This window comes from Zalophus californianus, chromosome 16 (assembly GCF_009762305.2).
Source record: "Zalophus californianus isolate mZalCal1 chromosome 16, mZalCal1.pri.v2, whole genome shotgun sequence".
Taxonomy (NCBI): Eukaryota; Metazoa; Chordata; class Mammalia; order Carnivora; family Otariidae; genus Zalophus; species Zalophus californianus.
The window spans coordinates 42,873,924-42,900,682 of record NC_045610.1 but is presented as its reverse complement, the minus strand read 5'-3'; the positions used below and the strand labels follow the sequence as shown (position 1 = coordinate 42,900,682).

At 53.1% G+C, this 26,759-nt stretch overlaps 2 protein-coding genes across 8 annotated transcripts in view; both read left to right on the top strand.

Moving 5' to 3' along the window:
* GPATCH8 (G-patch domain containing 8) overlaps nt 1–6,685 on the top strand; it is a 118,901-nt gene extending 112,216 nt beyond the window's left edge. For 6 of the 7 annotated variants that reach the window (XM_027625574.2, XM_027625570.2, XM_027625573.2 and 3 more), the window contains one exon: nt 553–4,423. In XM_027625574.2, coding sequence (XP_027481375.1) covers nt 553–4,423 — 3,871 coding nt within the window. Of the gene's footprint in view, nt 1–552 lie in introns of all 7 variants that reach the window. The other variant, XM_027625568.2, reaches the window with a different exon arrangement.
* Nucleotides 6,686–10,196: 3,511 nt separating this feature from the next.
* ITGA2B (integrin subunit alpha 2b) lies at nt 10,197–25,437 on the top strand. Its single transcript, XM_027568581.1, has 30 exons — nt 10,197–10,390; nt 12,339–12,460; nt 12,557–12,654; nt 12,762–12,927; nt 13,150–13,199; nt 13,276–13,321; nt 13,415–13,543; nt 13,894–13,941; nt 14,096–14,139; nt 14,292–14,345; nt 14,487–14,539; nt 14,741–14,952; nt 17,508–17,690; nt 17,933–17,978; nt 18,080–18,184; nt 18,268–18,323; nt 18,416–18,567; nt 18,713–18,838; nt 19,244–19,311; nt 19,429–19,576; nt 20,382–20,474; nt 20,706–20,785; nt 21,108–21,188; nt 21,310–21,406; nt 21,508–21,660; nt 21,779–21,904; nt 22,385–22,498; nt 22,720–22,821; nt 23,013–23,129; nt 24,294–25,437. Exons 1-30 carry the CDS (start codon nt 10,203–10,205, stop codon nt 24,345–24,347), a joined length of 3,111 nt encoding a protein of 1,036 aa, XP_027424382.1. The 5' UTR covers nt 10,197–10,202; the 3' UTR covers nt 24,348–25,437.
* Nucleotides 25,438–26,759: the final 1,322 nt, after the last annotated feature.

Sequence of the window (26,759 nt, the reverse complement as noted above, 5' to 3'; positions counted from 1 at the left end):
TAGCTGAGTGAAATACCACCTTTGTGAATAGATGTTCAACCATATGTTTGATGGCATTCTGATGGGTAGGATGTTTCAGTAAGAAAGAAGAACAGGGGTGCCTGGCTGGCTCAGTTGGAAGAGCACGCAACGCTTGATCCTCATGGTCGTGAGTTCAAGCCCTACGTTGGGCATAGAGATTACTTAAAAATAAGTAAATAAATAAACTTAAAAAAAAAAAAACAGTATGGGTCACCTTTACTAGGTGGTGACAAGAGTATTTGAACTGTGTGATATAGCTTCACTTTTTAAATTTTAGACGCTTAGGAAGAAATGGTAGTAACTGGCTGGTGCTGGGAATACAGCTAATTAGTAGGTGAACAAAATGAGACTTTGCCTAAACTCGCAGAGCAAGTTCTCTTTTTAGCACAGGGCTAGGAAACGACCACCACTTAATGTCTTTGAGGCCTACCTACAATGAATGATGGAACATAAGAGAGAAGTGTTCTATAAGAAGTATGAAATGTACCCCTAAACTTTTTTTGTTTTTCATTTTTCTAAACCATTGTGTAGTGCACCTGGAAGTGGCCCCATGTTCAGGCCAACCACGGTGGCTGTAGACGAAGAAGGTGGAGATGATGATAAAGATGAATCAGCTACAAGCAGTGGCACAAGCACTGCTGCCTCTTGCGGTCCGGGGTCTGAGTTCTCCACAGATAAAGGAGGCCCTTTCACTGCAGTACAGATCTCTAATACCCCTGGACTGGCACAGGCCCCTGGCTTAGCCTCCCAAGGCATCAGCTTCGGCATTAAGAATAATCTAGGGACTCCACTGCAGAAATTGGGAGTGTCGTTTTCCTTTGCCAAGAAGGCTCCTGTCAAACTCGAATCAATAGCATCAGTTTTCAAGGATCATGCAGAGGAAGGGGCCTCTGAAGATGGAACGAAAGCTGATGAGAAGGGTTCTGACCAAGGACTGCAGAAGATGGGAGACTCTGACGGTAACAGTAATCTTGATGGTAAAAAAGAAGATGAAGACCCTCAGGATGGAGGGTCCCTTTCCTCAACATTATCTAAGTTAAAAAGAATGAAGCGAGAAGAAGGAGCTGGAGCTGCAGAGCCAGAGTATTACCACTACATTCCCCCAGCGCATTGCAAAGTAAAACCAAATTTCCCCTTCCTACTCTTTATGAGAGCCAGTGAACAAATGGAAGGTGATACTAGTATACACCCAAAGAATGCCCTAGAGAGCAAAAACAGTTCTCCCAAGCCTAAAGGCTGTATCAAGGTGGCAGCAAGCCAAGGAGCAGAGAAGACCGTTGATGAAGTCTCCGAGCAACAGACGGAAACCAGTGTCACAGAGCCCTCAGAGCCTGGAAGCAAAGCTGAGACAAAGAAGGCCTCAGGAGGAGATGTAAATGAGCAGAATGTAGAGAGTCCAAGTCGGAAGGTTTCAGAGAACCAAATGTGTGAGTCTGACCCTTCTAAAGAAACCTCTCAGATCACCCCAGCAGGGAAAGAAAGCCAGGAGGGACCCAAACATCCTACTGGTCCCTTCTTTCCGGTTTTGAGCAAAGATGAAAGCACTGCCCTCCAGTGGCCATCAGAACTCTTAATTTTTACCAAGGCAGAACCCTCCATTTCATACAGTTGTAACCCTTTATACTTTGACTTCAAACTTTCAAGGAACAAAGATGCCAGAGCTAAAGGGACGGAAAAACCAAAGGATATAGGAGGCTCCTCAAAGGACCATCTCCAAGGCCTTGATGCTGGTGAGCCAAATAAAAGCAAGGAGGGGGGAGAGAATGTCGAACATTCCTCAGGAGGCAGAATGGATGCACCGGCTTCAGGGTCGAACAAGCCGGAACCTGGGGGCAGCCATGGGTCAGAGACAGAGGACACAGGGAGGAGCCTTCCCAGCAAGAAAGAACGATCTGGGAAGTCCCACCGACACAAAAAGAAAAAGAAGCACAAAAAATCAAGCAAACACAAACGGAAACACAAGGCGGACCCAGAAGAGAAAAGCTCTAAGACAGAATCTGGGGAGAAGTCTAAGAAGCGCAAGAAACGAAAACGAAAGAAGAATAAGTCCTCAGCTCCAGCAGATTCTGAACGGGGACCCAAACCAGAACCCCCTGGGAGTGGTAGTCCTGCCCCGCCCAGGCGGCGGCGGCGAGCTCAAGAGGCTTCCCAGCGGCGGCCCCTGCCGGCCGAAGAAGGGGGCAGTGGCAGGAAGGATGAGGGAGGGGGCGGGGGCGACTCCCAGGATCACGGTGGCAGGAAGCACAGAGGGGAGCCTCTGACTTCATCCTGCCAGCGAAGGGCTAGCGCCAAGCGGAGCAGCCGGGCCAGCCACCGGAGCCGCCCCAGCAGCGGGGAGGAGGACAGTGATGCTGCTTCGCCGCACCGGCCGCACCCAAAGTCTCCGTCCCAGTACAGCGAGGAGGAGGAAGAGGAAGAAGACTCGGGCAGCGAGCATTCCCGGAGCCGCTCCCGCTCGGCCCGGCGCCATTCCTCACACCGGTCCTCCCGGCGCTCTTACTCAAGCAGCTCGGACGCTTCCTCAGACCGGAGCTGCTACAGCCGACAGCGCAGCTACTCTGACGACAGCTACAGTGACTACAGCGACCGGTCTCGAAGGCACTCCAAGCGTTCCCATGACTCCGACGACTCCGACTACGCCGGCTCCAAGCACCGGTCCAAACGGCACAAATACTCGTCCTCAGACGACGACTATAGCCTCAGCTGCAGCGCGTCCCGAAGCCGCTCCCGGAGTCACAGCAGGGGGCGCTCGCGGTCGCGGGGCCGCTGCCGCAGCAGCAGTTGCAGCCGCAGCCGGAGCCAGCGCAGAAGCCGCAGCACCACGGCCCACAGCTGGCAGCGGAGCCGAAGCTACAGCCGAGACCGCAGCCGCAGCACCAGGAGCCCTTCCCAGAGGTCGGGTTCCAGGAAGGGCTCCTGGGGTCACGAAAGCCCCGAGGAGAGGCGTTCCGGCCGTCGAGACTTCATCCGCTCAAAAATCTACCGCTCCCAGTCTCCCCACTATTTCCGAACAGGCCGAGGGGAAGGTCCTGGCAAGAAGGAGGATGGCAGAGGAGACGATGGCAAAGGGACGGGCCCACCCTCCCAGAACAGCAGTGTTGGCGCAGGACGGGGGTCAGAAGGTGACTGCAGCCCTGAAGACAAGAACTCCGTCACTGCCAAGCTGCTACTGGAGAAGATCCAGTCAAGGAAAGTGGAGAGGAAAGCCAGTGTGAGTGAGGAGGTGCTGGCCACCCCTAATAAAGCCGGGCTCAAGCTCAAGGACCCCCCGCAAGGTTACTTTGGGCCGAAGCTCCCCCCATCTCTTGGCAATAAGCCTGTCCTTCCGCTGATAGGGAAGCTCCCAGCTACCCGAAAGCCCAACACCAAGAAATGTGAAGAGTCTGGCTTAGAAAGGGGGGAAGAGCAAGAACAGTCAGAGACAGAAGAAGGGCCTCCCGGGAGTAGTGATGTCCCATTTGGACATCAGTTCCCTTCCGAGGAAACAGCTGGCCCCTTATCAGACCCACCCCCAGAAGAGCCAAAGTCTGAAGAAGCTACTGCTGATCACCCTGTGGCTCCACTAGGCACCCCAGTGCACTCTGACTGTTATCCTGGGGACCCCGCCGTCTCCCATAACTACCTCCCTGACCCCAGCGACGGGGACACCCTAGAGTCCTTGGATAGTGGCAGTCAGCCCGGCCCTGTGGAATCCAGCTTGCTGCCTATTGCGCCAGACCTTGAGCACTTCCCCAGTTACGCACCTCCCAGTGGGGATCCTAGTATTGAATCGGCTGATGGGGCTGAGGATGCTTCCCTGGCCCCCCTGGAGAGCCAGCCCATCACCTTCACCCCCGAGGAGATGGAGAAGTACAGCAAGCTCCAGCAGGCCGCACAGCAACACATCCAGCAGCAGCTTCTGGCCAAGCAAGTAAAGGCCTTTCCAGCCTCGGCTGCCCTGGCCCCAGCCGCTCCAGCCCTGCAGCCCATCCACATTCAGCAGCCAGCCACAGCCTCTGCCACCTCGATCACAACTGTTCAGCATGCCATCTTGCAACATCATGCGGCAGCAGCTGCCGCTGCCATTGGAATTCACCCCCATCCTCATCCCCAGCCACTCGCCCAAGTACATCATATTCCCCAGCCCCACCTGACCCCCATTTCCTTGTCCCACCTCACTCACTCAATCATCCCTGGCCACCCGGCCACCTTTCTCGCTAGCCATCCCATCCATATCATTCCCGCCTCAGCCATCCATCCTGGGCCCTTCACCTTCCATCCGGTCCCACACGCTGCCCTCTACCCTACCCTGCTTGCTCCACGGCCTGCTGCGGCAGCTGCCACTGCCCTCCACCTCCACCCGCTACTTCACCCCATCTTCTCAGGTCAGGACCTGCAGCACCCGCCTAGCCATGGCACATGAGTTGGGGGATGGAAGCCCAGGAAGAGCCAGGGAAGGTGACCTGTGTATCTTCCCTCGGGGGTGTTGAGCCATTAATACCAGCAAGTACGAGCTGGGTTGGGCAGTGTCTGACGGCCAAAGAATCAAGTTTTGGCTTGCAGGGGTGGTTTTAGATTTGAGGTTTGCTTTGGGTTTTACTATCAGGGATTTTTTTTCCCCCCTTTCCCCCTTTCTGTTTGTCCCTTCCTCTCCTGTGTTTCCAAGCTAGGGAACACCAGTAAGTGCTCCTCACCCCTCTGCAGCAGCATCTCCAAACTGTCGAGTTTGGATACTCCTCTCCTCCCTCTCTCTACTTCTTATCCTCTGCTCTTCCCTTCTGTAAATTGTAAGACATTTTCTTCCTCTCTGGCCGGCGGTTTGTCCATCTGGTCCTGCCCCCTCAGTGTCTTTGACCATCCCTTGGTGACCTTCTTGCTATCCCGGGTGAGGTGGAAAGGGAGTCTGACCTGGATCCAGATGCTACTCAGGCTGTATTCAGTCCACTTCCCACACAGAGCCACACGCTTGGCCCTGTTGCCCTCATGTCCCTCATCCCAGAAGTATCTGCATATCCCAGAAGAGAAGATCCTATCATGAATAGAAGCTCTGCGGAACATAAAGTCGCCCGTGTGCTTCCCCAGAGAGGAGCTCATGTGTCTGAAGGGTGTATTTTCTTCTGTCATGTTGATGTTTCCTTCTTAATTTATAGGATTTTTTTTAAATGTAAAAAATTGCACTGAACTCTATAAACGTAAATGCTGCTTTTTGTAGCTCATATTAAAAAAGGTTCCATATTTGTAGTATACTGCAATAATATTTTTTACATCCGGCTCTTTAAGTGATCCTTGTTCTGGTGGCTTTGTGTAAATATGTTTGCCCTAGTTGAATTAAGAAACTTTAAAGGTTATAAAATGAAAACAAAAAATAAAGTATCTGTTTTCTGCTAGATGCAAAAAATGACTAAGCATGTATATTTTATCAAGCTCATGTATTTTTTGAAGTTATGAACTATAAAAATGTTAAAACAAAAAAAAGGAACATTGTTTAACATTTTTTGCTGGGACAAAACGTTTAGTTCATTTGCAGTAAGTGGTGCCCCCAGCACTGGGATTTTTGAACTAATGGGCAGCAGTCAGCTGGGGGTGTCAGAGGGATCCTCAGTTACAACATTTCCCATTATCTGTTATACAGAGAAGCAGGAGGGCCCACAGAGGAGGAAGGAGAGATTCGAGAGCTTTATTCTCTGGAAGCAGTGAGATTCAGAGTGATTTTCCGGGGGGTTTCCTGGGTGCCTTGTTCCAGGCAGTCCATTTGCCTTCCTAGTACTTAGCCCCCTCTGACAATTTTTTTTTTTTTAATGTGCCTTTTGGGATGGCTAGAAACTGAAGTAGAAGTAGACTTGAGGATGATAGAGTTGGGACAGTGTCTTCCTTCTCATGTGGGGAGGTGAGCACAGTTATAGATACTGCAGATTCTTTTGCTTCACAGTTTCCACGCCTTCTGCCCAGCTTAGTTTAAGCAGTGAAGATTTTTTTTTTCCCTCTTCTCCCGTGACACCTACCAGAGGAAGTACCACCTCAGTCCCTCTTCCTCCTCTTGCCTTTCACCTGGGCTCTCAGACCGAATTAACATACCCATTTACGTTGCAGGTCTCATCTTCGGTGTAGTTAGCATTTCCCTACCTATTCCTGTGGCTAGAATTGGTTGGGTGGTCACTGGACAGGAAGAAGCAAACCCTATTTACTTGGGCCAAGGCTCTATGTTCTGCCTTTCTTCCCAGATTCCCAAAAGAAAAAGGGGTTTGAGTTTATGAGAAGCAAGTGCTGGGCTAACAAGGCTCTTGAGTGAGCTTCCTGCCTGTTCAGTGCTCCTCATCTGATTCAGAAGCATCACTTTTGATAGCTAGCGCTGGAAAAGTGAAATCATCTGTTTGAAGTGAAGGGACTCATTTTTCTTTGCTTTCAGCCCATGTAAATATTTAAATAATACAGTATTAACATTTTTGTGCTGCTTCCCATTAGCTTGTAGATTGAGCCATACTCTGGCTGCCTCTCTACCTTCCTCGGGGCAGTTTTCTTTAACTTTCAGAATAGTGATTTTAAAACTTAAAAAAAAAAAAAAGGAAAAACAAAATAACCTATCCTTACTTACAAGCATTACAGATTGTATTTAACTTTATCACATATGATAGAGATATATATGCTGTAAAATTAGGGAAAGGAACTTTCTAATAAACCAATGATTTGTGGAAACTTGGCAGTCTGTCGTGATTGTTGCCCCATCCATTCAAGCTGGGAAGGGATGGAGTTAACGGGTTACAAATAACATTTTGTGAAGTGACCAAGGGATAGATTGTTGTGCACGAGTTGCTTATGATGTTTGGAATTGAGCTTCTCAAGACAGGCTGCCCAAGTAGAGGGGAGAAATTGTGCTGTAGAAGGAAATAATCGTGCTTTTCTTTCAGTCTTAGGTGGATGTCTTGGAATGTGACCTCCTTTCTTCCACTCTCCCACAAGAATTTTCTTCTGTGTCTACTTTTTTCCTCAGTTTAGATATATATATAATCTGTGTGGTAGAATGTACGGCACGTAGGTGCTCACTAAATGGGTTTGGAATTTCTAGCTTCGACTTTTAGGATTTGGGATGAACTCTGGTACAAGTCATCTGCCTGGCCTTTGCCTTCCAGATGGAGTTTTGTATACCCGACCAGTCTTCAGTTATTCCCCTTAACCTTTTAGTACTACACTGCAGTGCGTGAGAGCTACCTGCTAAAAGGAAATGTGCTCTAATTGTTAGAGCCTCTATCTACTCTTCTGTTTCAAAAAGAAATCACAAAAACAAAGTTTAGCATCCAAAGCTAACCATAGATTTACAGTGATAAGGTTTCTTCTCTCCCTCAGCCTTTCAGGAAGGAGTAGTACAATGTCTCTTTCTTTCCTGTTCTCTCATACAGCTCCCTTGACGAAAGAAGCTGTTCAATTTGAACCTTGGGTTGGATGCTGAGATCTGCCTATTTTCCTAAAATAGCAAAATCCCTGCCCAGAAAGAAGGCATGTTAGGAAATGAAAGTGACTTTCTGAGCAGGCAGGGTGCAGTGAAAGAGGCAGACTGGCCTGTAAAGAGTGCTGTTAGGGGGGCATGTGCAGGTGTTTTGATTCCAGTAAGGGTTCTTTCAACTACCTGCTTCAGCCACCTGTGCTGGCAACACGGACATGCTCCCTCTCCTACACCCTTGATGACTAAATCGGGCTTTGTCAACCATTTCCATTATTTGCCAGAAATACCTTCACCTCCCCTTTATCAGCTCATGTCTGAATTACTGCCGCATTTTCCTGTCTGGGCTCACCAGGATCTAATTCCCTATCCCATGTAAGCTTACTGGCTTTTCAGAATCTGGGTGTGATTCATTTTATATTTACTGCTTCTCAGTAAAACTAAGCTCGGAGAGGACGAGAACTGATTCTTACACTTCCTTTTTTTTTTAAGTCCCTTAAGAGTGTTTTACAGAGTTGAACACATAGTAAACATTTTGACTATATATTTATGAACAAAAAAATATTAACTGAGGACTAAAAGATTTAGCAAGGAAGCATCAAAGATGTTAAAGTGTTTTTATATATCCTCCACATCACCTAGTTCAGTGCCACATAGAAATTCAATAATTATTTTTTTTAATTTTTTTAAGATTTTATTTATTTGACAGGAAGAGAGCAAGCACAAGCAGGGGGAGTGGCAGAGGGAGAGGGAGAAGCAGGCTTTCTGCAGAGCAGGGAGCCCAACACTCGGGGCTCGATCCCAGAACCCTGGGATCATGACCTGAGCTGAGGGCAGACGCTTAACCGCCTGAGCCACCTAGGTGCTCCAGAAATTCAATGATAAGCGATTTAATGAAGCTTTAATAAAACTTTGGATTCATTGAGGAATTCTAGGACTCAGGGTTGATGGGATAGGAAAGTGGGAGCAATGTATCAACACTCCTCTGCCTACTCTCTCAGAAGGGAGATCAACCCAGCTCTGGCTCCAAAGGACACCCGTGAGAAACTGAACTCTCGAATACCAAACTTTCTCGCTTCCCAAATCTGATCCTTCTAATTCCAATTTTAGCTGATGGTACCACTGTCCTACTAGCCAGCCAGGCATCAAAGCTTTGAATTACTTTGACACTTCCCTACCACATCCAGTCACTAATCTAGTAAGGGATAGGATTTTGAGCTGTGTGCTGAAGTGGTGAATTAGGGGAACGGAGGAGCTGAACGGACTCCGCGATGGCACAGGATAGCTGGGCAGGGGGCGCTTGGGTGGCTCAGTCGGTTAGGTGGCTGCCTTCGGCTCAGGTCATGATCCTGGGGTCCTGGGATCGAGCCCCGTTTTGGGCTCCCTGCTCAGCGGGAAGCCTGCTTCTCCCTCTCTCACTCCCCCTGCTTGTGTTCCCTCTCTCGCTGTGTCTCTCTCTGTCAAATAAATAAATTTTAAAAATCTTAAAAAAAAAAAAAAGATAGCTGGGCAGGATAAGATGGTGGTTAAGTTTGGTTAGAAAATAAAGAGTAAAAGGAGGATGTGGCGGTCTTCCTTTACCCTGAGCAGATCTCTTGAATTTCCTTCCTGAGAACCTGCTTTTTTGGGGAAGACCTGCAGTGCCAATAAGACTTGGCACTCCTCTTGTCATCCAGAGACAATTACCGTGCCTTTCTGCTCAAAACTATTCTCGTTCCACTGTGACTCCGTGTTTGCATCTTCCATCCTCAGTGCATGCTCCCATTCAGTCCGTCTGTCAGCAATACCTACTAGGTGTTGGGCTCTTGGTTAGACCCTGGGGCCACAGAAAGGAGCCTTGCTCTCAAGGGAGTCATGGACACAATCATGTCCATGAATGGACCATGACTAAACAGTGTGATCAGTGCTGTGCCCACGTGTCAACTCCGGAGTGCCAGCCTGAGGAATTGAGGGAGGCTTCCCCTAGGCAATGACCCCACTAGAATCAAGTCTTGAGTGGACAAGAGCTCTGTCACCCAAGAAAGAGTGAGGGTCTGCCTTCAACTGAACCACTGGTATATAGTCCCAGAGCCTGTGAACCAGAATACCCTGGACTCCACTGTATCCCCACTTCCTTTCCCCTTCACCCCTTCACCAGTACCAGCTGCGTTGCTGTGGCCACACTAAGACTCGGCCTGAGTTGGAGGGAGAGTGAAGCAGCTTGCTACACCAATATGGGTGACCAAGACCCTGGAAGGAGGAAGTGGGTAAGTGCCTTATCCAAAAGGATATAGCAGCCTCAAGTCTTATCAGGGGAGAGCAGCTTCCTTCCTCCTTCCTCCACTTCTGACCAAGTCACAGTGGGCCACAGCAATGCAGGCAGCTGTGAGGTGGGGACGAAGAGCTGTAAAACGGCTAGAGTGGAGGTGTACGGACCAGTTCATGGTTAAGCTACCCCAAGCAGAAAAGAACGGTGGCTTAGACTAGCATGGTGGGAGTGGAAATGTGAAGATTCAAGAGACACAGTTGAGAGGCAGAACCAACAGGACTTGGTGATTAGTACTATTCTCAGGAAAAGGGAGGAGTCATGGCTTTCAGTCATTAGCATCCACCCCCAGGGTGGCCTCACCCCCTTTCTGGCAATCCAAGAAACCATATGGCTCTTTCCTCTGCCTACTGCTCAGCAAGTGGGTTCCAGTTTGATAAGAAAAGCCTTCCCGTGGTAGAAACTGAAAGGAAGAGGAAGGAGCTCACCCATTCCTGCCTAGGAGGTTGTGGGAGAAGGAAGATGGCCAGAGCTGTGTGTCCACTTCATGCCCTCTGGCTTCTGGAGTGGGTGCAGCTGCTCTTGGGACCTGGTCCCATCCCTCCAGCCTGGGCCTTGAACCTGGACCCAGTGCAACTCACCTTGTACACGGGCCCCAATGGCAGCCACTTTGGGTTTTCACTGGACTTCTACAAGGACAACCATGGGAGGTGAGCCTGGGGTGAAGTTTGGGCGTTGGGAAAGCGGATTCCCCACCATCACCACTTCTGTGAACCTCAAGCTCCCCATTTGCTATAGAGGTTGAGCAAAGAGACTTTGAGGCTCTATTCAGAATTAGTTCTTTTTAGGAATACTGGCAGGAACTAGCTCAGGTAAGGGTGTCAGGCAGGGGCACAAAGGGGAAGGTGGGCACCAAAACTACAGCAAGAACAAAGGGAAGATAAAAGTTGATGCCTTGTTTTTTCCCTCAAGGATCAATTGTATGACCTACTCCACCTTGGTCTCCTCCAAATACAGAGAGGAGCACATGTCTGAAATTGACTTGCAAAACTGTCTACCCACTCCCACCTTGCTTTTCTACTCCATGCCCCTCATGCCCATCAAAATTACAGATATTTGAAAAGAAACAATAGAGCATTAATGGCTGGGATTGGTCAGCTGTGAAATCAGACTTCCAAGATGAGAGTCCTGGTTCCTTCTCTTTATAGTAACTACCCTGCCCAAGGGACTTATTGTGGTAGCGCTGTGATGCCCCCCCTGGGGATGGCAGGCAGCCCTCAAGTATCTGCCTCTTGGGGGATTTCCTCTGCTGAAGAGAGTCACCTCCCCCGAGTCCCCTTTCCAAGGTGGCCTACAACCAGCGACTGATCAATGAGGAGGCGGAGGGAGGAGAGAGGTGTAAGGGTCTGATGTTCTCACCTCAACTTGGGACGGTTCTGCAGGGTCCTTCTAGCTCTGGAGCTCCCAGGATGTTGGCCCATGGCTGTCATTGGGCCTGAATCAGCACCATACTCCTTTCTTTGCCCACTCCTGCTCCTTTCCCTTTCTTTATTTTTTTTTTAAAGATTTTATTTATTTATTTGACAGAGAGAGACACAGCGAGAGAGGGAACATAAGCAGGGGGAGTGGGAGAGGGAGAGGGAGAAGCAGGCTTCCCGCCGAGCAGGGAGCCCGATGCGGGGCTCGATCCTAGGACCCCGGGATCATGACCTGAGCCGAAGGCAGACGCTTAACGACTGAGCCACTCGGGCGCCCCTCTTTTTTTTTTTTTTTTTAAGATTTTATTTGTCAGAGAGAGGAAGAGAGCACAGAAGCAGGGGGTGTGGCAGGCAGAGGGAGAAGCCGGCTCCCTGCTGAGCAAGGAGCCGGATGTGGGGCTTGATCCCAGGACATGACCTGAGCCAAAGGCAGACACTTAACTGACTGAGCCACCCAGGCGCCGCTTTCCCTTTCTTTCTACAGATATTGGGCTCATAGGCATTACTTAAACATCCTGCGAGCTAAAAGAGAAAAAATTACAGCATGTTTTTGAGTACATGTTATATGTTACTTGGTTGGCACCATGCGAAAATGTCTCTCATACATTGATTTCATTTACTTCTGACATTGGTTGGTATTGTCCCCAATATATATATGGTAGAACTATGATTTGAACCTAGATCTACTAAGGTCCTCAGTGATATCAGTACCCCCACTTTAGAGGTGCTCAGTAGCTTCCCTAATTCTTCACCATTAAAACTAGCTCTCAGGAAGGTATCTGATAACAATCTTAAGTTCTAGGGAGCATGTTAACCCCTGACTTTTGGTGTGGGGCACAAGGGTGAGGGATATGGAGTGTGGATGGTGTGCAGAGCTTAGGAGGTCTTTCTCAGCAAGGATGACAGACTCCTCATATTTAAATCAAACCAAATGGTTATAGTACCAGCTTTACCGTTAACTTGCTAGACTACTTTAGGCACGTGGCTTCCCCACTGGGAGACAGTTTCATTGCCCATAAAATGAGAAGGCTGGCCTCCATGGTCTGTGATGTCTCATTGAGGGAAGATGATCCAGTGCCCTCCAAGGCACACAGCTCTTCTGGGTAGTGCTCTCAGCGCAGGTGCCGGGGTATGTGGTACCTCGGGATCCGCACCGCGCTCACCCAGCTTTCCTACGCAGAGTGGCCATCGTGGTGGGCGCCCCGCGGACCCTGGGCCCAAGCCAGGAGGAGACAGGCGGCGTGTTCCTGTGCCCGTGGAGGGCGGAGGGCAGCCAGTGCACCTTGCTGACCTTCGACCTCAGTGAGTCCAGCGCAAGGAGGGAAAGCGGGGGTTGGGGGTGCTACAGGGAACGTGGACGGCCGGGCTTCAGCGCCCCACCCTTCTTGTGCCCTCCAGATGATGAGACCCGACACGTAGGCTCCCACACCTTCCAAACCTTCAAGTCCCGGCAAGGACTGGGGGCGTCGGTCGTCAGCTGGAACGACAACATTGTGGTGGGCGCCGCGGAACGGGGCACAGAGAGCAGTCGGGGGCAGGGAAACGTGGAGGGGGGGAACCCCGAGTCCCGCCGGTTCCCCACTCTCCTGTGGCCCTGCTCCAGGCCTGCGCCCCCTGGCAGCACTGGAACGCCCTAGAAAAGACCGAAGAAGCTGAGAAGACGCCCGTAGGTGGCTGCTTCGTGGCTCAGCTACAGAACGGCCACCGCGCAGAGTACTCGCCCTGTCGGGCTAACACCATGAGCCAGGTTTACGTGAAAAACGGCTTTAGTGAGTTCAGCTATCCGTTCTGTCTCCGCCCACTCACGGCCCCTTAGCTCCGCCCTCAACCTAATTACCCCTCCACCCCCCGCCGGGCGCCCCCTAGGCTTACTCTCAGTCTGGCAACCCCGGTGGCCCAACTCGGCCCAGCTCTTAGCCCCGCCCCGGCCCAGGCTCCAGTGCACACTTCTCGATCTATCCCTTCGCTGACCCCGCCCCTTCCCCCTCCAGTAGACGACCGGCGCTACTGCGAAGCGGGCTTCAGCTCCGTGGTTACTCAGGCGAGTAGGGAGCCTAAGCGGCGTGGGGGCGGCTCCCAAACAGGGCTCCCTCTCACTTCCAGGGCTTCCCTTTCAGGCTGGAGAGCTGGTGCTTGGGGCCCCTGGCGGCTATTTTTTCTTAGGTACCTGCCCATCCGTACACCTCCCTCCCTTCTCTGGGCCTGGGGAGACCCCAGGAGTCTGGGTCCCCACACCGGCTGTCCCTTGCGCCCTAGGTCTCCTGGCGCGGGCTCCCATTACCAGTATCGTCTCGAGTTACCGCCCAGGCACCCTCTTGTGGCACGTGCCCAACCAGAGCTTCACCTTAGACTACAGCAAGCCAGAGTACTACGACGGCTACCGGGGTAACCCTGGCGCCTCCCTTCTAGGCCTCCCCGCACTCTATCACCGCCCACTCCGCCGGGCAAGTCCTGCCCCTGCCGGAGCGCCAACCCCAGCTGGCCAACCCCAGCACCTAAGGCGCCTCCGCCCTCGGCTCCCAGAGCTCCCGCGCCACCGCCCCACTCCCATATGCCCCAGCTTATCTTTCGCACCCTGGATTCGCTGCGCAGCCTAGGGCAGGTCTTGGCCTCAGTTTTCCCATCTCCACAATGCAGGGTTTGGACTGGGTGGTCTCTGAGTCCCCTTCTTCCTCGCCCTTGGCCCTCTCCCTGCTTCGCCCTCCCAGAAAGATTAATTCGTGCTGTGTCTTCAGGGTACTCGGTGGCCGTGGGAGAGTTCGACGGGGATCTCAATACTACAGGCAAGAAATCCATTTAGGGACAAAGGTTGGGGGACCCAGCCCGGGGAGGAGCACTTCCAAGCCCCACACCGAAATCTCCCCTGGGCTGCAGAATGGCGGATGGGAGGGGGCTAGGTTCGAAGGACCTCATTCACTGGGGTCCGGCTCTCCGCAGAGTATGTCCTCGGTGCCCCCACCTGGAGCTGGACCCTGGGAGCGGTGAGTGCCCTGTCCCGCCACCGGGCATCCCAAAGCCCCCGACCCCACTTCTCAGCCTCACAAGCCCCCTAAACCTCCTGCCCTTTCTCACCCAAAACGGGAGGCTGTCTTGGGGAGCAAGAATGACGTGCTCCTGTGCATTCTCCGTGCAGGTGGAAATTTTGAACTCCTCCCACCAGACGCTGCACAAGCTGCATGGAGAGCAGGTGGAGGCCCGCCCCGGTGGGGGTGGCCGACGCTGGGGAATTGGAAACCTAGAATATTCCACGGGGGGCGGGGGGGGGGCAATGTGTAAGAGAGGGTGCCGGCCTGGGGGCGGGAATTAAGTATGCCTCGTCTTCCTGCAGATGGCTTCGTATTTTGGACACTCGGTGACCGTCACTGATGTCAACGGAGACGGGTGAGGGGCGCCCCATCCGTACCAGTTTGGGTCCCCAATCACCAGAGGGGTTGACTGCTCTCAGTCTCCCCCTTTCCTCGCCCACTCCCACGTGACGATCACCGAGGGGAGCGGGAGGGTGAGAATGGAATGGGCGAGATTTGGCCCAGGCCCGCAGCAGCCCCCTGACCCACCCCACCGCACTGCGCGTCCGGCCTGCAGGAGGCACGACCTGCTGGTGGGCGCGCCACTGTACATGGAGAGCCGCGCTGACCGCAAGCTGGCCGAGGTGGGGCGCGTGTACTTGTTCCTGCAGCCTCGAGGCCACCACGTGCTGGGCGCCCCCAGCCTCCTGCTGACCGGCACACAGCTCTACGGGCGGTTCGGCTCGGCCATCGCACCTCTGGGCGACCTCGACCGGGATGGCTACAACGGTAAGGGGAGGGAGGAGCCCCACTTGCTGCAGAGTGGTTAACAGCCACAACAAAGACCACGGATTTGACCGGAGGGCAGCGGGAGCCGGCGAAGGGGGCTTTTCCGGAGAAGAGTTGAAAGAGACCACTTAGGATTTGTTTGCATTCATCCAGGCAAGAGATGGTGACCGCTGGGTGTGGATTTTGGCAGTGGAGTTAGAGACGGGGTGATTTCACAGATATTTAGTACCTGGACTATTAGGACTTGATGGGTGGCTGGATGTGGAGCTAAGAGAGAGCAAGGAGTTGAGGGGGTGTTGGTGCCTTCGCTGCCTGGAGTTCAGGCCAAGTGGTGGGCCTGGGGAGGGGAGGGCGGGGGCAGAGATCAGCAGGTCAGCTCTGGGCCTGTTTGACCTTGAAGGGCTTGGGAGCATTAGGCAGACATCCAGAGAACAGTTGTGTGTGCCTTCCCCACTGGCACCAGAGAGTTCCGAGTGGGAGACAGGGGCTTGGAGAGGGTGGATGAGGCCCTGGGCACATGTGAAGTGAGAAGAGGCATAGGACAAAGCCCTGGGGAGCTAAAGCATTTAGGGGAAGTGAGTCTAGAAAGGAGACAGGAGTGTCCAGAGAAGTAGAAGGGAAACCAGGAGATCTCATGGCCCAGAACTGAAAGGAAGAGAATGCTCTGAGCAGGAGGAAGGGGGTCAGTGGTTCCAGATGCTGCCAAAAGACATCGTTAGATGGGGCTGGAGAAGTCTCCGTGGGCTTTAGCAAGAAGGAGGTCATTGCTGACAGTGAGAAGAAACCGAGGCACAGAAGTCAGAATGCCACGGGGCAAAGTAAGAATGGAAGTGAAGAATTGGAGGCAGCCAGTGTAGACAGCTCTTTCAGCCAGTTTGTGAAAGGACAAAAAAAAAAAAAAAAGAAAGAAAAGATGATTCCTGAAAGATGAGCATCAAGAGAAGGTGATTCTAATTTCAAAGCATACAGAGTAGGTTGAAGGTGGAGGAAATGATCTTGTGGGGAAACAGGGTGGTGAGGAAAGTGAGCCAGAGGAGTGTCCCTGTGATGCTCCTTGGAGAAGGCTGGGCTGAGATATTTAGCCTGGTGGCAGGGTGTAGGAGTTGGGGAAAGTGCGTTCGGATTTATAGCACAAGAGTTGGGCTGCTTCTCTTTGTGAAGGAGGTAGGGGGCTGGGAGCTTGAAGAAAGTTTGAAATAGGTGCTGAGCAGAGTGGGAGAGGGGGCTGAGCAGAACCCCCTCAGGACCACTGGGTACTGCCTTAGATCCCTAGTTTAGATGGGCGGTTAGGAATCCCCGGGGCCCCAACTGCTGAGGTCTGGCCAGGCTTGCTAAGGACTAGCAATGGGGTAAGATGGCAGAGGATCTGACCAGGGTGATCAAATGGTCAGAAATAAGCAAAGAGATGAAGATGCTAAAGATCAGGAGGGAGGGGAGGCCCAGAGCCTGGGGATGAGACTGGTCAGGGTGGTCTTATTTGGATGAATTCCATGTAACTCCATCAGAAAAATCAATAGATTTTTTTTTAAAGGAAAAAAGGTGCATAGAAAACAAAAGATAGTTACAACATACGTATAAAAGATCTTATTGCTGTCACATGTAAAGAACTCTTTTTTTTTTTAAGATTTTTTTATTTATTTATTCATGAGAGACAGAGGGGGAGAGAGAGAGAGAGAAGCAGAGGGAGAAGCAGGCTCCCAAGGAGCAGGGAGCCCAATGCGGGACTCGATCCCAGGACCCCGGGATCATGACCTGAGCCGAAGGCAGACGCTTAACCATCTGAGCCACCCAGGCACCCACATGTAAAGAACTCTTATAAAGTAATAAGATTATGATGATTAACAAATACATTTTCAAGAGTGATCTTAAAAGTTATTAGTGATGACAAGCCCATAGTGCGACTCTGAGTTTGCATGGTGGAATTGAAATGGGGTGAAGGGCGGACCCTGGGTGGCTCAGTTGGTTAAGCGTCTGACTCTTGATTTTGGCTCAGGTCATGATCTCAGGGTCATAGGATGGAGCCCCAAGTTGGGCTCCGTGCTGGGCGTGGAGCTTGCTTGGGATTCTCTCCCTCTCCCTCTGCCGCTCCTGCTCGCGCACGCATGCACGTTCTCTCTCTCTCTAAAATAAATATATTCTTTAAAAAAAAAAAGAAAGAAAGAAAGAAAGAAATGGGATGAAGTTCCCTAGGGGAAGAGGGGGCCACTACTTAATAGGTCTTGGTTATTTAATCTTCTGGGACTCAGTTTTTTCATCTAAAATGGGAATAATAATGCCTAATTTTCAGGATTAAATGAAATTGTGTCAGTATATTTTCCTCAATAGATACCAAGGGCTGCTACTGTTTTTATAATCATCCTACTTGGCGGGTCTCTCTTGTACAAAGCTGTAAACTCCTGGAGGGCAGGGCAGGTGCCCCCTTGACGCTGACTCTTGCATCCCGCTGCTGATCTCCTGGGGTATCCCAGAGAGGGAGCTGGGGGCCACCTGGATAACAAACAGAAATTGGAGAAAATGATAGCAAACAGCCCCTCCCCTTCTGTTGCTCCTTCCAGATGTTGCAGTGGCCGCCCCATACGGAGGTCCCAGTGGTCGGGGCCAAGTGCTGGTGTTCCTGGGGCAGAGCGAGGGGCTGAGCTCACGCCCCTCCCAGATCCTGGACAGCCCCTTCCCAGCAGGCTCTGGCTTCGGCTTCTCCCTGCGAGGTGCCACCGACATCGATGACAATGGATACCCAGGTGCCCCTGGAATGCGTCCAGCTAGCCAAGAAGGGCTCTCGGGCATTAGCTGGAGATGCTGAAAGACACAGTCAGGGGCCTGTGCCCCACTGAGTGTTCTGACCCATCTGGGAGGCTGGGAGGCCAGGGGAGGCCAGGTCGAAACCCCAGCGGGGGAAATGGTGTGGGAAACCCTGAGAAAGCTGAGATGAGGACCCCATGCCTCCTCTAACTGCTGATTCTGACCCCTCCAATATCTGTAGACCTCCTGGTGGGAGCTTATGGGGCCAACAAGGTGGCTGTGTACAGGTGAGTGCCGGCTCCAGGGGCATGGTGGGGGACGGTCCGCACCATCAGAGGATACTGGGCCAGGGGGGCCCACAATGGCAAGCCTCCCCCCATGCCACCAGAGCTCAGCCAGTGGTGATGGCCAATGTCCAGCTGCTGGTGCAAGATTCACTGAATCCTGCTGTGAAGAATTGTGTCCTGCCCCAGACCCAGACGCGCGTGACCTGGTGAGGAGACAGAGGGCATGGGCCAGGCAAGGTCTGGGACTTTGAGGGGCTCTACTCCCTGAGCCCAACTCCTATCTTTGCAGCTTTAACATACAGATGTGTGTAGGAGCCACTGGGCACAACATTCCTCAGCAGCTGCGTGAGTGTCGTCATGGGGACAGAAGGGCGGTGGGTCTGGCTCCCCTGGAGGCTGGCCAGGGAGACCCTGACCCTCCCTGCTTGCCTTGCCAGCCCTAAATGCCGAGCTGCAGCTGGACCGGCAGAAGCCCCGCCAGGGCCGGCGGGTGCTACTGCTGAATTCGCAATTGTCAGGCACCACGCTGCATCTGGACCTGGGCGGGAGGCACAGCCCCATCTGCCACACCACCGTGGCTTTCCTCCGAGTACACCCAGGCGGGGGATGGGAAGGGCTGGGTGTGCAATCCTGTTCCTCCAGCCCTGGGGCATGGGCTGGATGCTGCGGGTACGGGGGTGGTCAGAGGGACATGTATGGCAGGGTGCATGGTCTGACTCTTGTCCCCTCCCTAGGACGAGGCCGACTTCCGGGACAAGCTGAGCCCCATTGTGCTCAGCTTCAATGTGTCCTTGCAAACCAGGAAGGATGGAGTAGCCCCTGCTGTCGTGCTTCATGGAGACACCCATGTCCAGGAGCAGGTGGGGATGGGTGGGAACAGGCAAAGGAGGTGCAGGACCCCTGCCAGAAAGTCAGGGTTAGGGTTAGTGTCCCAAGTCCTAATGGGAACCCCAAAACCTTGATGTCATCGCTCATCTTTGATGTCACTCTAAACCTTAATGAAAACCCCCAAAATTCAAAATTCCTTAAACCCTGATTCAAGCCCCATGTGTTGTTGACATCACCTGTAAACTGACAAACCCATAAATCCTAATGTCACCGTCCTGACATCATCCCAAACCCTGATGCAAACCCTGAAGCTGTGATGTCAGCTCCAGACTCCTTTTCATTCTCAGACCTTCTAATTCCCTAAGTCTTGGTGTGACCGTCCCCGCAAACTTCACATGTCCCCAACTCACCCGCACACCTTGATATGCCTCTTCTAGACCCGCATCATCCTGGACTGTGGGGAAGATGACCTGTGCGTGCCCCAGCTCCAGCTCACCGTCAACGTGTGAGAAGGCCATTCGCCCCATGACACCCCTTCACCACCTGATACTCTGTCCTCACTCCCCTCCCAGACCCTGGGCCTGGGCCTGGCCTCCTCCGCTTTACTCCTTTCTCCCCATAGGATGGGCTCCCCCCTCCTCATTGGAGCCGATAATGTGCTGGAGCTGCAGATGGCTGCAGCCAACGAGGGCGAGGGGGCCTACGAAGCAGAGCTGGCCGTGCACCTGCCCCTAGGCGCCCACTATATGCGGGCCATCAGCAACATCGAGGTAAGGCCCCACCTTGGGGGCATTCCCAGGGACCTGGGAGGTACAAGAGCCCTGCCTCTCATTTTCCACCTGAGAGCCCCCGCTTCTCTTAGGCGTTGCTGTAAAAACTGTGATTTGATTTTTTTTTTTTAATTTGGAAAAGGTGTTCTTGCTTATAGCATAAAATCCAAGGACTATTCTAAAACCCAAACCAAAAGTGGCTCAGGAACTAAATGTTAGCGGGAACTTCTGTTAGAAGAACTGTGTTAACGGGAACTTCTGTTAACATTTGGTGGACTTCCTTTCAGTCTTTTTTCTCAATATCAACAGACACTTACATGGGCCTATAATTTATTTATTTTTTAATTTTGTTGATGTAGTTTGTAACAACAGGATCATGGTCTCTGTAATGTTTTGTGTTTTTTATTTCCAAAAATGTCATTAAAAATAATAAGGTGCGGAGCGCCTGAGTGGCTCAGTCGTTGGGCATCTGCCTTCGGCTCAGGTCATGATCCCATCGGGCTCCCTGCTCAGCGGGAAGCCTGCTTCTCCCTCTCCCACTCCCCCTGCTGTGTTTCCCTCTCTCGTTGTGTCTCTCTGTGTCTAATAAATAAATAAAATCTTTAAAAAAAAAAAAAAAGAAAGAAAAGAAAATAATAAGGTGCCCTGGGGATACGTAAAGGAGAATGTGATATCCCTCAAACTCCCACCCTGAGAAGCCCCCCTCTCCACCCTGGCACACAAGTCCTTTGCGGACTTTCCAGGGGAGTTTGCATGTATATGGGATACTCCAACCATCTGCTTTCTTGAAACTACCTCCCTGAAGGGCTTTGAGAGACTCATCTGTAACCAGAAGAAGGAGAATGAGACCAAGATGGTGCTGTGTGAGCTGGGCAACCCCATGAAGAGGAATGCCCGGGTGAGGCCCCAAGGCGTGGCTCCTGGGTCCACTCCACCAAGGGCTCAGACACAGCTGAGTTTTAGGGGCAGGGCTTGGAGTCCTATAGCTCTGGGCTGGAATACTGGTCCTCACACTCCCTGTGTTCTTGGCTGAGTGGCTTTCCCTCTTTCAGTGGGTTTCTGAGATAATGGGACAGAGCGGCCCAGAGTGGGCCTCTGGGCCATGACTTTGGCCCTCCCTGTCTCTCAGATAGGAATCACGATGTTGGTGAGTGTGGAGAACCTGGAAGAGGCTGGGGAGCGTGTGTCCTTCTGGCTACAGATCAGAAGGTACTGGACTGGGGAACATTCCTACTCACCTCCCTTCCCCTGGCTGATCCTGATGCAGACACCCTCAGATGCCCTCCTTGCAGAAGGGTCTTCTGGGATGCCCGCTCTTCAGACGTCCCCGTTCCCTTTCTTCCCCCGAGACTTGTGTCTGGGTCTTGGAGCCCTAGAAGAAGGTCTTTCCCAGGTCTAACTTCGGTGTGGCGTGCTGTTTGTGGAGTTAGCGCTTCCTGACCCCTCTGAAATTCTGGCCCTGCCCCAGAGAGTTCTGATGTCCACTGGGCTGGTGTCCCTGACCTGCATCTCCTTATCCGCTCCCCTCCAGCAAGAACAGCCAGAATCCGAACAGTGAGGCTGTGCTGCTGGATGTCCCAGTCCGGGCAGAGGCCCATGTGGAGCTGCGAGGGTGAGACCAGGGGCAGATCTGGGAGATGGCGGGCAGAACCCTCAGCTTCAGAGGGCTTTGGAGGAACCCCTACAGGCGAGTCAACTGATCAACCTCACCCAGAGGGATTCGGGCCCCGCAGGAACTCCTTTCCAGCCTCCCTGGTGGTGGTGGCCGAAGAAGACAACAGGGAGAACAGCTCCGACATCTGGGGCCCCAAAGTGGAGCACACCTATGAGGTATGAAGGGCCTTCTGGGACCCAGGCTGGGCTGGGGAGGGACCCAGGAGCTACGCTGTGGGTGCTGAGCCACCTAACATCTGGCCACCGCCACCCGCCAGCTCCACAACAATGGCCCTGGCACTGTAAGTGGCCTCCGCCTCTGCCTCTGCCTCCCTGGCCAGTCCCAGCCTTCTGACCTGCTCTACGTCCTGGACATACAGCCCCAGGGGGGGCTTCAGTGCTCCCCCCAGCCCACTCCTAACCCCTACAAGGTGAGAGCCTGGGTGGAAGAAAGGGTTGTGGGTGGGGCCCCAGCCCATCAACCAGGGCCCCTCCGGGAGTGAGGGGGGATGAGTGGAGCTTGGACCCACTGCTTCTTTGCCTCCCCAGCTGAACTGGAGGCTGCCGACCCCCAGCCCCTCCACCACCTCCCTCGGGCATCACAAGCGGGAGCGCAGACAGGCGTCCCTGTCAGGGTCCAACCAGCCAGCCAGGCTGCAGGATCCAGTTCTCCTGGTGAGCAGGCTCCGTGGTCTCCACCTGGGGTCTCCCTGGGGCACAGGGGACAGAGGCTCTGAGAGGCAGGGAGAGGGACCAGCAATGTGGTGTGAGCCTTGGGTGGACCACATTGGTCCCAAGGAATGCTCCAGGTGAGTATGAAGGCTGGGGCTGGTCTTGTGTCTGGGGCCGGGTGGGGGTCCTTGAATCTTCAGAGGTTCCCAGGACATTGAAGTAAATGAAGACATGCCAGAGCAGAGTTACAAACATTCTGGGTGTTGAACGCTGTATGATGACCCACTTCTTCCACCCTTTCCCTGCATCTCTGGAACCGTGTGAGCAGCCCCATTCAGAGATAAAGTCAGAAGCTTGAATCTGAGGCCCTTCCTGCGAGGGAGGCCTGAGCTCCCTGTCCCCCCTGCCCCTTTCTGTTGGGTCCTTGGGGTGGTGAGGGCTGAGGGGTCCGAGGGGCTGGGAACTAACGAGGCATCTCCCTAGAGCTGTGACTCGGGGCCGTACACGGTGGTGCAGTGTGAGCTGCAGGAGATGGAGCGAGGCCAGCGGGCCATGGTCAGGGTGCTGGCCTTCCTGCAGCTGCCCGGCCTCCAGCAGGTGGGGAGGGGCGTGCCGGTGGGCGGGGCTTTCTGGGGGTGGGGCCCAAGCTTGCTCTGGGGAGAGATGGGACAGCAGGGGGTGAAGAGGGAGTGAGGGCAAGGCTTACTTTTGAGGGGAGGGGATTAGGCCAGGGGCAGGACTCCGCAACCGGTAAGCGGGGGCCCGGACTCCTGCAACGAATAGGCCCACGTAAATGGCTTTCACCCCACCCCATTCAGAGGCCACTGGATCAGTTCGTGCTGCAGTCGCAAGCTTGGTTCAACGTCTCCTCCCTTCCCTACGCCGTGCCCGCCCTCAGCCTGCCCAGTGGGGAAACTCTGGTGAGTATGGAGCCTGCAGGACCCACTGTCTTCCCAAGCGTCGGCGCCCCACACGGTGGGGGCGGGGCACCCCCGGCTCTGAGGGATGGCATAGGTAGGTGGTTTGGTTGGGGGTCCTCAGCCCACAAGCTTGAGTCTTTGGGAGAGGCAGGTGTCAAGGTGACTGAGAAAACATGTGGGTTTGCCCTCAGGTGCAGACGCACCTGCTTCGAGCCTTGGAGGAAAGGGACATTCCCATCTGGTGGGTGCTGGTAGGCGTGCTCGGCGGCCTGGTGTTGCTCATGCTCCTGGTCCTGGCCATGTGGAAGGTGAGGCGTGAAGGGAGGGTGGGCAGGGTCCCTGGGTGGGCACAGGCTTGGCCGTGCCCTACCTCACAGGGAGGCAGGGAGAGATGGTGGTGACCCAGGGTCCATTCATATCTCCACTATTAGAGTGTCATTCTCCAGAGGACCTCTTCCAGGGCACAGACCCCTGGGAGAGGTGGCACCTAAAATCCTAAGTCCTTTCAGCCTGTTCCCCACTTAAAGGAAGAGTCACAGGGAGGGAGTCCTGCCTTCAGGAATTCCCTGTCTAAGGAGGACAGGGCTCACCTCCCGATCCCTTCCCCCTGACTGAGGTGGGAGACCCGAGTCTGATCCAGACCCTCTGGGGAGGCCCTCTGGGGTCACTCCCTCCTCTGCACCAGGAGGGCTGTTCTCAAACTCGTTCAAGTGCTCAACCCCTGGGAAGTCATGGTGCTTTTAGGGAAAATCATGCATTAGACTTACAGCCATCAAATACATATCACTGGGCGCTTGAGTCACATAGAGACATAATGGCCAATAATTAAGAAAAATTCAGGGGAGGGGCACCTGCGTGGCTCAGTCAGTTAAGCATCTGCCTTCAGCTCCAGTCATGATCTTGGGGTCCTGGGATTGAGCCTCACATCTGGGCTCCCTGATCAGTGGGGAGTCTGCTTCTCCCTCTCCCTCTGCCCCTACCCCCTACTCATGCTTTCTCTCTCCCTCTCTCTCTCTCAAATAAATAAATAATCTTTAAAAAAGTTGAGGGGAGGGGTGCCTGTGTGGCTCAGTCATTAAGTGCCTGCCTTCAGCTCAGGTCATGATCCCAGGGTCCTGGGATCAAGTCCACGTCAGGCTCTCTGCTCTACGTCAGGGAGCCTGCTTCTCCCTCTCCCACTCCCCCTGCTTGTGCTCCCTCTCTTGCTGTCTCTCTCTCTGTCAAATAAATAAATAAAATCTTCAAAAAAAAATTCAGGGGAAAAAGACAAATTAAAAACAAGTAACTTGTTACATCTGTTATCTCTGAGTGGGGAAGGCCTCCATTTGTGCATGCAGTGGGATCTGATTCTCTGCTGGTCCAGGGAGAGGACCTCCTTGACTGGCTGCTTTCTAGCCTGCTTCTTCAACTGCTGCTTGGGGGGGCCCACTGAGCATCTTTACACCCTGTCCCTGGCCCCTGTGCACCCCCAGGTCGGCTTCTTCAAGCGCAACCGGCCGCCACTAGAAGAAGATGAGGAGGAGTAGTGAGGGGGCAGCCCACACCCTGTCCTAGGAGGAAGGCTGGGGTCTCTGCCTGCTCTGCCCCTTCTTCAATGTGCCCACCCCGCCGCTCTGCTCACCCACGGGTTAGAGCTGTCCCATGGAGGCCTCCTGGTGTTCTCCCCCTCCGGTGAGAGCTGGCCACTCCTTTCCCTGCTGCCCAATAAAGAGGCTGAGCCTCCACCCCCATCATGCTGCCTCCTCTTGGGTCTGCGAAGAGAAGAGGACCAGGGACAGGTGATGTTTGGGGGGAGGGGCTGGGGCTAGCAGAAGTGTGAGCAGAGAGTGTCTCCGCCAATTACTGTCTTTGGGGAGTGTCTGGGAGTAGAGAGTGGGGGCGGAACAGAGGAGAAAGGGTGGCAGAGCCTCCAGGAGAGACTGGAGGGGGATGGGGTGTCTGAGCGTGCCGGGTGCCATGGAGGATGGGAGCATCAGAGAAGGCAGGCTGGTCCCTGGTGGACAGCTTTCAACAGTATTTTTTTTTTCATGATTTTGGAGGGATAAGCCTCAAGTAGACCTGAGATTCGGGAATATAACTTGCTCTCCCCACTCCCATTTAAAAAAAAAAAAAGCCTTTAAAGCCATGTTCAGAGTGAGGAGGGGGCCAGGGGAGGCTGACTAAGCCCTCAGCCTGAGGAAAGCAGCACCACACCGGGGAGAGGAGAGCGGGCTTTGCTGTCCAGCTACCCTTCCTCCCCATCAAGGAGAAGGCTCTTCAGTTAGGAAAGAGGGCTCCAGGCAGGGAGCTCACAGGAGGGCTAGGAGCAGAAGACAACTCTCCCGCCTCCGCCCGCCAAGACTGGAGTCCCAGGATAGACGGGGGCTCCACCTGGAGTCCTGAGAATTGTGTTGATTCATGGGTTCAGTGAATATTGATTGAGCATCTCCCATGTGCCCGGTACCCTCCCAGTGCTCAGATGGAGCAGTGAAGAAAGCAAAGTACCGGCCCCTTGTGAGACTTACATTCAACCAAGGGTAAAGAGTAAACGAGCGGGGCGCCTGGGGTGGCTCAGTTGGTTGGGCGACTGCCTTCAGCTTGGGTCATGATCCTGGAGTCCCAGGATCGAGTGGGCATCGGGTTCCCTGCTCAGCAGGGAGTCTGCTTCTCCCTCTGACCCTCCCCCCTCTTGTGCTCTCTCTCTCTCTCTTTCTCTCTCAAATGAATAAATAAAATCTTTAAAAAAAAAGTAAACGAGCACATACATGTCTGGTCAGTGGTGGTCAGTGCTGGGAGTAAAAATCAAGGTAAGGAGATTCTGGTAGAATTACGTGGGAGAGGGCTGACATTTTAGGTAGAGCAGTCAGGGAAGGCCTCTGATGAGGTGAGCAGAGAGAGGGATGAATGAGCCAGGTAGCCGCACAAGAATAATATGATCTGGACAGAAAGAGCAGCCCATGAAAAGACCCTGGGGTGGGAGCAGGCTTGATGTGTTTAAATAAAAGCCAGGAGGGGCACCTGGGTGGCTCAGTCATTGGGTGTCTGCCTTCGGCTCGGGTCATGATCCCGGAGTCCTGGGATCGAGCCCCACATCAGGCTCTCTGCTGGGCAGGAAGCCTCCTTCTCCCTCTCCTACTCCCCCTGCTTCCGTTCTCTCTCTCGCTGTGTGTGTGTCTCTCTCTCTGTGTCAAATAAATAAATAAAAAATCTTAAAATAAATAAAAGCCAGGAGGCCCATGGACTGGAGGCCGGCACAGGGTGCAGATGAGATCAGGTGTGGGGGCAGGCAGGCAGCGCCTTTTGGCCATGGGTAGGAGTTTGGACCAGATGCTAAGGGTTGGAGGAGGCCATTGACGAATAGACTTACCTCACAAGAGCTGCTGGTATTTGATTTTACCCAAAGGGATAAAAGGTAAATTTTGCAAAGAAAACAATTTGACATCCATGCATGGCAAGTTCCAAAACAGGTTTTTAGTTGGATGACTTTTCCTAGGAAAAGGTTAAACTGCTGTGATCCTTACACACCAGCCAGACTCCCTCTCCACCCCACCACTGCAACTGGATAGCCCCAGACAGTTGATCTTGATCCAGCAAAGCATTTGACATTTGCCCTTATAGACAAGACAGAAATGTGAGCTGGATTTAAAATTGAACACTTTTGATAAAGCTGAAGGAGAGCTCTATGAGGTTGTTCCAAAGCTCCATCCTGGCCCTGAGCTGCCTGGTGTTGTCCAGAGTCCCTTGAATGGAGACAGGGAAGCTGCTCTCCCCCCTGCAGATGGCTGCTGGCTGTGAGGGAGCTCCAGTACAATGGGTGACTGAAGCCGATTCAAGCAGCCTTGACAGACTGTGAAGCTGGGTTGAAACCAACAAGATGAAATTCACCAGGGATGAGTGCTAAATCCTGTGTTGAGATTCTGGAAAATTGGTTACATAAGAAGAGGACTGGGAAATCTGGT

Bases quoted from the DNA above. Each gene is read 5' to 3' on its own strand.
- ITGA2B (XM_027568581.1), top strand. From the start codon at position 10,203: ATGGCCAGAGCTGTGTGTCCACTTCATGCCCTCTGGCTTCTGGAGTGG. The intron at 10,391-12,338 runs GTGAGCCTGGGG...TTTCCTACGCAG, and splicing joins TACAAGGACAACCATGGGAG to AGTGGCCATCGTGGTGGGCG. The intron at 13,322-13,414 runs GTACCTGCCCAT...CTTGCGCCCTAG, and splicing joins TGGCGGCTATTTTTTCTTAG to GTCTCCTGGCGCGGGCTCCC.